Source organism: Arachis duranensis, chromosome 4 (assembly GCF_000817695.3).
Source record: "Arachis duranensis cultivar V14167 chromosome 4, aradu.V14167.gnm2.J7QH, whole genome shotgun sequence".
Taxonomy (NCBI): Eukaryota; Viridiplantae; Streptophyta; class Magnoliopsida; order Fabales; family Fabaceae; genus Arachis; species Arachis duranensis.
Genome location: NC_029775.3, coordinates 74,721,290 through 74,731,111, shown reverse-complemented (window position 1 = coordinate 74,731,111; position 9,822 = coordinate 74,721,290). Strand labels below are relative to the sequence as shown.

The 9,822-nt window shown below is 32.1% G+C and overlaps 1 protein-coding gene across 1 annotated transcript; it reads left to right on the top strand.

The window, feature by feature from the left end:
- The first annotated feature begins 466 nt into the window (after positions 1-466).
- LOC107484639 (uncharacterized) lies at positions 467-3,982 on the top strand. Its single transcript, XM_016105190.3, has 6 exons — positions 467-712; positions 1,094-1,250; positions 1,796-1,881; positions 2,464-2,576; positions 2,944-3,009; positions 3,870-3,982. Exons 1-6 carry the CDS (start codon positions 618-620, stop codon positions 3,980-3,982), a joined length of 630 nt encoding a protein of 209 aa, XP_015960676.1. The 5' UTR covers positions 467-617.
- Positions 3,983-9,822: the final 5,840 nt, after the last annotated feature.

Below are 9,822 nucleotides of genomic sequence, written 5' to 3'. Positions count from 1 at the left end.
TTTGCCTGTGTTAGCAGAAATTGGAAGCGAATGTGGCAATGAGGCTGTTTGGGAATAATTGAGAGTCATAATATTCTGTAAGGAGAGTTGTTTGCTATTTGGATAGGCTTTCTTTTAGTCTGGGACTCGGAGTAAAAAGATATTATATGTGAGATAGGCTGTGTGAATGCCTTTATTATTGTCAATAATTTAAATGATTGCTCTGGTTTTATTGATCCTTTGGTGTTGAAAATTCGAGATATTATGTCTTGGAAACAGCGTGCTAATCTACAGTTGATCTTAAAATATGCAAATACAGTAGCAGACATTATGACAAAGATTACAATGAAAATCTTTTCTCCCCAAGTGGAGCTTGTGTTATCTTAAAAAGAATTTAAAAATAGTATTTAAGGAGATTACTTTTTTTAAACAATTTCTTTTTTTTAATTGTTGTTTGTTTTCTTTCGGGTTACCAAAAAAAAAACACTCTCTTGTTAAACCTGTCCCGTGGACTTTCCAAGAAGTAAGAAGAAGCACTATGTGATTCTTCCCGCCCTTTACTTGGTTGCGCAAGAGGGGAAGGGAAAAACAAAACAACAGCGATACTCTGAACGAAAGAGAGAAAGAAGGAAAGAGAGATGTGTGGAAGAGCACGGTGTACTCTAAGAGGCGATGATGTAGCAAGGGCTTGTCACCGCACCCTTCCCGCTACTCGTTCTCTCCATATGGACCGGTACGGTAACAATTCCACTCTACGATTGCTTCAAATCCTTGCTTTGGAGTTCATTTAGCAACTTCGGAACGCTTTATACTAAATAATCCAAAACTAATTAAGCATTTACTTTTTTGTTTTATTAACTTCTGCACTCTGCCTCTAGAGGGGCCAAATTAAGCTGCTTTATTGAATTCAATCTGAAAAGAGGGCTTTTGTTTTGTGTATGAGCGCTTTGAATGCATTTGCGTAATTGAGTTTCAGTGAAGACTTACATACATTATCTTCAGGCGAAGTTGATAGATAAGAACAGTGATATGATTTGATATGTTTGACTAAATTGTCCTAATTACACAAAGAGAACTGCATGTGAGTTAACACCTTGAATTTGACGGTGTGTAGGTATAGGCCATCCTATAATGTGTCGCCGGGATTCAACCTGCCGGTAGTTCGTAGGGAAGATGCGTCTAACAGTGAAGGCCATGTTCTTCATTGCATGAAATGGGGTTTAGTCCCCAGTTTTACAAAAAAGACAGAGAGGCCTGATCACTACAAGATGGTAAATCTTCACTTGTTCAAAGCACTTTTGTATTTTATTACGATATATTCTCAGCCCGCTTATACATTAATTGTAACCTTAGAAAACTGATTGTTAAGCCATTTTTGATAGTTGTTAAGGCAACTTAAACTTTGATTTGCATAGATTCTAGATAAATCATTACAAACTAAGTTCAAAGTTGTTGCGGATTTCCCTCGCTGCTATGCCAGCTAACTAATTATGAGAGTTCGAGGTGAAAATTTTGGGTCATATACCCGTACGTAGATGACAAAAGTTATAATCATGTCACTCAAACATTGATGTAAGATCCAAAAACCCAGAATTTCCCAATCCTCTCACTTGATTCTCAAATAAATCTTGCAATTTTAACTGACACTATACTTGGGAATGTCAGTATGCTTAAGAATGTGGATAAAATTAAATGGTACTGTTTATTTATTTATTTTCAAAGTCCTTATTAGAGTGTCTAGCACATATTATTATAAATTCCAATTCGTTTTTATGAGGTACTTATTCTGATGTGTTGTGTGTGCTATATACTGCAGTTTAATGCTCGATCTGAGTCCTTAAATGAAAAAGCTTCATTTCGCCGTCTGCTTCCTAAAAACAGATGCCTTGTAGCATTAGAAGGGTATGTATTGCATTAATTTGTTTGTCCTGTTTTCACTCTTCTCTTCTCGCTTAAGTATGATTGGGTTGGGAGTGGAAATGTTTCCTCTTGAACCTTTTCTCAATACCTGCTTACTGTTTCGGCTGGTATTTTAGTACAAGAATATAGTTCAAGGAATAAAGTTGGGCATTTTTCTTTACTGATTGTATTCCATGGACATGGTTACACGAGTGTAGAAATGCTTGCATGTATAGTTGAGCATTTGTCTTTTTTTTCTGGGAAATGTATGAGCTGGATGAAAATTAAATAATTAATTCTGTTTGCTGGGTAGACAAAGCATTTGCATTATGTATTTTCATCTTGACAATCATGGTCCTGACTATGTATTCCTTTTCCTATTATATCTTCAGCAGTTCTATTATTCTTGTCGAAATTTATTGCCTAGTTTGTAGGAAAAAATTATGGTTTCATATATTTCTTTTGACTGTAGAGTGTAGACACTTCTTTATAGTTGATATAATTTTTCTAAACAGTCCATCGCATCCATTTTTCTGATGTAAAGTTGAACTCTTTAAGTTGATTTTTCTAAATATTTGTTTGAAGATTTTACGAGTGGAAAAAGGATGGTTCAAGAAAACAGCCATACTATATTCACTTCAAAGATGGACGACCACTTGTCTTCGCTGCTCTTTATGACTCTTGGCAGGATTCTGAAGGTAAAATATTTCTTTAGATAGATGTCAGAACTGGTATCAGCAATAGGAAAGTTGTGTGTGTGAGAGAAGGCAAATTGACTGAGGAACCTCCTATAGCGTACACTTGGGAAAAATCTAACTAAGGAATGAGTCTCCTACAAATTGGTACAGATGACAAGACAAAATCAAAACTTCCCTCTCTTCCTCTATATCACTTTTACTCCTAACTGACTTGTTAACAACTTTCTTGCCATTTTCCTCCTCCTCCTCCTGTTGTAAACTATCCCAAATTTGTTCCTAATAAAAGATGTAGGGCAATGACATTTGATTCATTAGTAGATTTCCTTTTAGGTTTACTTAATGCTGATGCGAATATTTTTAACTACAGGTGAAATACTATACACATTTACTATTATTACAACCTCTTCCTCTCCAGCTCTTCAGTGGCTTCATGGTGAGTCATGCACTCCTAAATGTTGACGTGCTAGCAAAATTTCTGGCTGATATTATATTACAAGTCTGATACTAAACAAATCACTATTTAAATAGCTGGATTCTAGAATGAGATTTCTCTATTGTACTGGCCGTGTCTTGATAAACACTATTGTTATACTGTTGCAAATGACTGATTTTGATTATATCACATTTTATCAAACAACTGCAAATTATTCTAGTGATTCTTTTTTCCTTTGTGGTAATGCCTTTGGTTCTAAATTCTGTATTAGTCCATTTTGTTTCGTTGAGAAGGAACTTGGTTTCCATTTCCTTTTCTGTGTTTTGTGAATAAAATAGTGAAAGTAGGAAATTTGAAAATGCGAAAGAAATTATAAAGGTGGCATATTGGTAGTTAAAACTAATCTAGAAATGCAAAAAGAAAACAAATTCACCTGAATGTATTAGTTGTGGCTATTCTAAAAGAACAGAAAAGAAATGTGCATACTCTTGACCCTGTTTGTTACCAAGCCCTAAATGGTTTACTTCAATGGGGAAACCATTTTGACCTCATGATACCTGATTTGAAGAACGTAGAAAAAAAGGATTTCAGTGAGATCCTAGCTATGCCTTTTCTCCTTTCTATAAATAAAAAGAATTTACGTAAAACACAATTTCGTAAGTTTCCTTAATAATACATTGAAAAGAATAGATGTCATTTAACAATTTGGTTCTAAGCTTAGGTTTAAGATGCACGAGATTATCTGTTCAGCCAACTCGAGGAAACTATGTGCCCCTTTTTATTATTAGCCCTGTACCTATTGAGTGGCCATGTCCTACATTGGTGAACTAAGATTTGTCACTTTTATTGTGTCTTTGTAGACAGGATGCCTGTTATTTTTTGTGACAAGGAATCAACTGATGCCTGGCTAAGCGGCTCTACTTCCAGTTTTAAGAATTTGCTGAAGCCATATGAGGAATCTGATCTGGTATGATCTTTATCTAATTTGTTTAGAATTTTGACATTAATAGCTTGTAAATTTGATATTTTTTTAAAAAAAAAAAGAAGAAAAAGTGCTTTTTTCTTTTTCAATTATAAAACATGCAAACAAAAATATTTAGAATTTAAGATAATTTTTCTTTCCATTCAAATTTGAAACGTATGGCCATTAAGCATTCTGCTTCCCTTTCATGTGATTTCTCACTGGTTATGGTTTTCTCGGTTTCAACATTTCAACATGCATGCCAAGATGTATTGAGCCAAAACAAAATAGACAAATCACATGGAGTTTTATCTAAGCCATAATTATGTTATGTGTGACTAGATCTTAGTTCTTTCGTTTCTTAATGCATACATTTTTGGAAAAACAAATTTTAGAAACATACATTATTTTGTTGGGTTCGGGTGTTCGGCTCATTGAAAGCTCTTAATTACATTGGTTTTTGCTTTTTACTGGGTTTCTTGAGAGGGGTTTATTGGCAGATTCTTGGTATGGCATTAATTAAGATTGCTATACTGTGACTTGGAGGTTACTAGATCCAAATAATGGAATTAGCTTCTTTACTTGCAGGGTTAAGATCAAATACAATAACCATGCTACATGTACATAAAAAAATCAGTCACTCATATAGACATGTTGCAATACAAAATACACATTGAAAATGAGTTAAACAACATATGTATTTATACAAAAATACATAGTGGCTGCTGTGCAAATAGGATTTTTGTTAATCCAGATAAGAAAAGAATCATGCTGGCACTTACAGTAGTTGATATGTAGGTTTGTTAGGCTTTGCTTGTGAAGAAGCAAAGATCTTATTAAAATAGGTTTCTTAGAATTTAATATCTCTACAAACTATATTCAAATCCTAACAAACCGAATTTAATGCTATCATTACTTCGTCAACTTGAGATAAATTTAACTGCCATCATAATTAGCCAAGAATGTTGTCCTAAACCTAGTCCGATCGTGCAGATTCAAGTAAAGGCGGAAGGTAACACTTTGATCTCTAAGTTCTTCTCAAGAAAGGGATCTGAAAATGAAGAGACAAAGCCAGAGCAGAAAATAGTGCCAAGTCAAGGATTTATCAAGAGTGAAAAACAGCCAGAGGAAGCCAAAAAAACTGAGGTAGGAGACAGTGACTTCAAATCTTCTCAAGATGCTACGAAGGTCCCAACCAAGCGCAATTATGAGGCTTTTTCAGGTGAATCAAAGCCAGCTTTGGCTAACAAAGATGTTGTGAGTCCAAACCCTGCAAAGAAAAGGGAAAAGGCAAAGACTAATGCTGCTGATGATAAACAACCGAACTTATTTTCCTACTTCGGAAAAAGATAATCAGTTATGAAGGATTGGCTTGAACGACAAGATTTTGCCATGTTATGCTGGTTATTGGTGTAAATTATGTAATGTAGATGCATTTTGTTTTAGTTCTCCATAGAGAGAGGTCATGCTTTATCCAATGCATTTTACTCTACGCTAACTCGCTCAAGTCTTGTGGGAAGGACTCACTTTCCCATCGATCATGGATCGTGTACACCATCTTAATATAACAATGCTTGTTAACCGTGCAACCTTTTCTATTAAAGTTTCTGAACTCGATATAATTTATTTTATTTTTTTATATATAAACTGTATTGCTTTCTTTTTGGGTCATTGCGTGATAAAACAACAAATAAAAACAATAGAGATTTACAAGGCGGATACTACAATGAAGGTTTTATAATTGTCTTCATGTGAAATTTTTTTCTTTTGACTCTTAGATGGGTTGTATTATTAGATTTTGATATGATATAAAAATGTTGTCTTTGTTTAAAGTGTGGCTAAATAAATAAATCATACTTTTAAATAAAATATTTTCATGAAAAAATGTTTTTGTCATTTTCATTTGAGTAGTTGCCAATCTAAAAGGACAATTTCCATTGTCACAAACTCTATCCTCCAAAGGAGTCATTTATGTGGTGGTTCTACCTTCTTTGCCATCTTCTTCAATCAATCTCCTACTCTTGACAATAGCTGTCACAAACTGCTCCATTCTAATTTCAATGCAAGATGCTCCACATCAACTGCATCCTTTTTGGCTGGAACTATTGCCTTTGGGGTTTCCATGTCATAAAAATTTTCTATTAACTGCCAAAAGATTGGGAACAATAGACTTCTTCTCAGTATGATAGTAGGAAATTGAAAGACTAAACAAGAGTCAATTTTATAATTTAAGATAAACACATTAGATATATGTAGGCAATTAGATTTACTGTATTCGAACTATCAACTATGTATTTATGTAAGGGAACATATTATTTTCGGTATTTGTAAGTTTAATTCATATTGTGTTTATTCATCAAGTAACACGTTAGGATTGGTCCATGATTCATAACTCCTTTATTTTTGTAACATTTTCTTTCAATAAAATAACTTAAAAGTTCGCAACCAATATTAATTATACATTTTTCTAATGTTTTGCTCTACTTACCGATAACCTAAACATTAGACTATTTATTTTGTTACATGATGAACATTTCAAGAAATTTGCTCTTTCTCGTCTGATTTTATATATAAATCCAACGATAAATAATATTACTTTCGGATTTATCGTCAGATCCCTTAAAAATCTTCATCGTCGGATAATTTGACTAGGAGTATTCATAGGTAAGATTATACACATAGTATTTATTCGTATCTGATTTGCAATTTGCAGATATGATTCGAATGGATCAGATCACGGATATCACATTTATGTTGTATTTATGTTTTATTTCAATTAATAATTATTCATACACGTTTATTATTTTATTTTTGTTATTTAAAAAAATTAGCTTAATAATATTTTAGGAGTTTAAAAGAGTAAAAAAATAAGTTTTTATTAGAGTGAAAAGGTAGTTTTATTTACTTTTTTTATAGAAATAAATTTTTTAATATATTTTCTATTTTGCGGATATATCCGATATTCAATCCGTAATTGTACGAATCAAATCATATCTAAGTATAAAAAAGTACGGATATTAAATTCGATGAGTTTAGTGTGGATCAGATCAAGATTTTAATCATATCCAATCTGATTCACGAATACCCTTAAATTCAATGATAATGATACTAGAAATGATGAATTTATAAAGTGTTACTATCGAATTTTTTCCTTATAAACCCGACTGTAACAAGAGAGCTATTCTTAAAAAAAATTAAATTAATTGATTACTGTATAAATTCGACAGCAATATGTATGACTAGTTTTTTAAAGTTATTTTCAATTAAATATATTAAATACCCATTATCCTGTAACCAAAATTCATATTTAAAATACTATTAAACATGATGGGAAATAAATAGTGTTTTTTTATTAAAACAATAAATTAGAATATCAACAATACAAAAAAATGTACAAAAATTATAAAAAGTTAAATTACAAACCATAACTTGAAATCATCGTACAACAAAGTTCAAATAACCTAGACATTAACAAAATCAAAATTTATTAAATTGTTTACAAAATGTTGATAGAACTTTCTCTGAAATAAGATGCTTCCACCAAACAATATTCTTATTGCTTCCCAAATTAAACCAATTTGATAACAACATAAGCATCAGTGATATCATAAATTTAAAAACTTTTAGAAAAATTTTGGCAAAATTTTCTTTAAGTTAGACGTCTCCACCAAACAACATTATCAATTTTCACCAAGTCAACAAATGCAATAATAATTTCAAACAAATAAATATTCAGTTAAACATCCGATTCTAGTAATTCTAATAGGCATTCCTTTATTATTCTGCAATTTTTAGTAGAAAAAGAATTGAAAAGAAATTATTGGACATCATTCTTTCACTTTCGACCTACAAATCTAACTTAAAAATTTAAAAATATTTATAGAAAATCAACCTCAACTGCAAACTACAAATAAGACTATACAAATAACCTACGAAATAAACTCCAATTAATCCAAAAAAAAATAAATAACACAATTCTAATAAAAGAAATTAATTATTGAATAAAAATTACCTATCTATTATAAATCAATAGTTGCCCTAATTTATCAATTTAACTTAATTAACATAAATTATCCTAATTCCAAAACTAAATTAATTTAGTTTCAAAACTACAAAATTGACCTAATTAACCTTAGCTAACCTAATTTTCAAAACAAAACTAGTGTATATTTTTGTACTCTATACGGAATAATATATAAAAGTATATAAAATATTTTATTAAAAAATTAAATAAAATATATATAGTAATTATTATTATAAATATTTTACAAAGTTATAATTAAAATCAAATTCTCAGAATTTTTAATATTAAAATATTAAAAATAATTAGTGTTTGTCTTAATCAATTTGAGTTTGTTGAGTGATCATCTCACTCGTCCGCTTAAACAACTATTAGGAGTTAGAATCTCGCCTTTTGTGTGTAGAAATCCCTTGGCTATCAATAAATCTTAAATAAATGGAGCATCAATACGTGATTAGACTTGGCAGGAGTACCCGAATACGCGGGTACCTGACCCGTCCATACCCGATTAGGGATAGTAATAACTTGACCTGAGTCGGGGCAGATTTTGCTTAGGACATGGCATGGTCAGGTTTAGGGTGTACCCACCTCGGGTAAATACATATAAACACATTTTAGGAATTAGGATTTGCCTCACATCACAGATTTCTGTGATTCACAGCTTCAGTCCGTATTCTATAGCCATCCAAAAAAAATCCAGTTATCATCACTCAGAGTTTTCTTCTTCTCGACTTCTTCACAAAAAACCTTATAGCTCCCGTCATCGTTGTTGCTGAGCCTATCGCCGCGTATTCTTTCACAGCTCCCATCTTCCTTTGCAGCTCATGTCATTATCACTGCTAATCCTGTTATCGTTGTTGTTGAGCCTGTCGCCACCTTTTTCCTGCCGAGTACCTTTTCTCTAGGTAAACTCTCTCTCTCTCTCTCTCTCTCTCTCTCTCTCTCTCATTGTGAGTCTGTTAAGTTCTTCTTTTTTTCTTCCACAAACTCATCACTTAGTCACCGTCGCTATAAGACTGGACATTGTCGTTGTAGTTTCATCTGAGTCTGTCACCGAATAAAATAGAATTTTTATTCAAGTTGGACTAGTTGAAAATAGGTATGCATGAAATCATTATCACTTAGTCGCCGTCGCTTTGAACCCGGGCGTTGCCATTACAGTTTCATCTGAGACTGTCACCGAATAAAATAAATTTTTTATTCAAGTTGGACTAGTTAAAAATAGGCATGCATGAGATCATTTTTTCATGTAATTTTTGAATTTTCTCATTTAAATTTGATCTATATGTAGTTGAGTATTTTAGTATGACGATCATCGTAGTTTTGTTGTGACACTAATGTGATAAACATTGCGGTAATTTCATAACTAATATATGAGACAGACCAGATTATTAAAGTAATTAGGGAATAACATTCATATATGTGCATAAAATTTATAAGATGTGATTATCTCAGGAAAATATATATGTATAGGCAAAGTGAAAGATTATTAGAAAATTATTATTTCTTAATATATATTGGATAAAAGAGATTAAAACCCTATATACTATTTTATTTGAGTTTTAGAGTTTAATGAGTGTCACACTCAAATATAAATAATAATTTCAGGATTTTGGTCCCCAACACATCAAGCTCGTCTGCGTAGCTCTTTTCCCACAGTGGAGTTGTGATTCAACCCTATCAGGGATACAGAAGGTTTTGGTTGACGAAGATCAAAGAACAACAAGAGCCAAGCTCTCTGATCTCAATCATACTCTCGAATGAAGGGACGCTTCTACACTCTCAGTTATATTTTTTAATGATTTAACATAGATGATTTTGAGGTTGAGAA

What these genes read in the sequence shown, in the direction of transcription:
- LOC107484639 (XM_016105190.3), top strand. Translation starts at nt 618, where the DNA reads ATGTGTGGAAGAGCACGGTGTACTCTAAGAGGCGATGATGTAGCAAGG. An exon ending in CGTTCTCTCCATATGGACCG is followed by an intron (nt 713 to 1,093) that starts GTACGGTAACAA and finishes GACGGTGTGTAG; the next exon opens with GTATAGGCCATCCTATAATG. An exon ending in AGCTCTTCAGTGGCTTCATG is followed by an intron (nt 3,010 to 3,869) that starts GTGAGTCATGCA and finishes GTGTCTTTGTAG; the next exon opens with ACAGGATGCCTGTTATTTTT.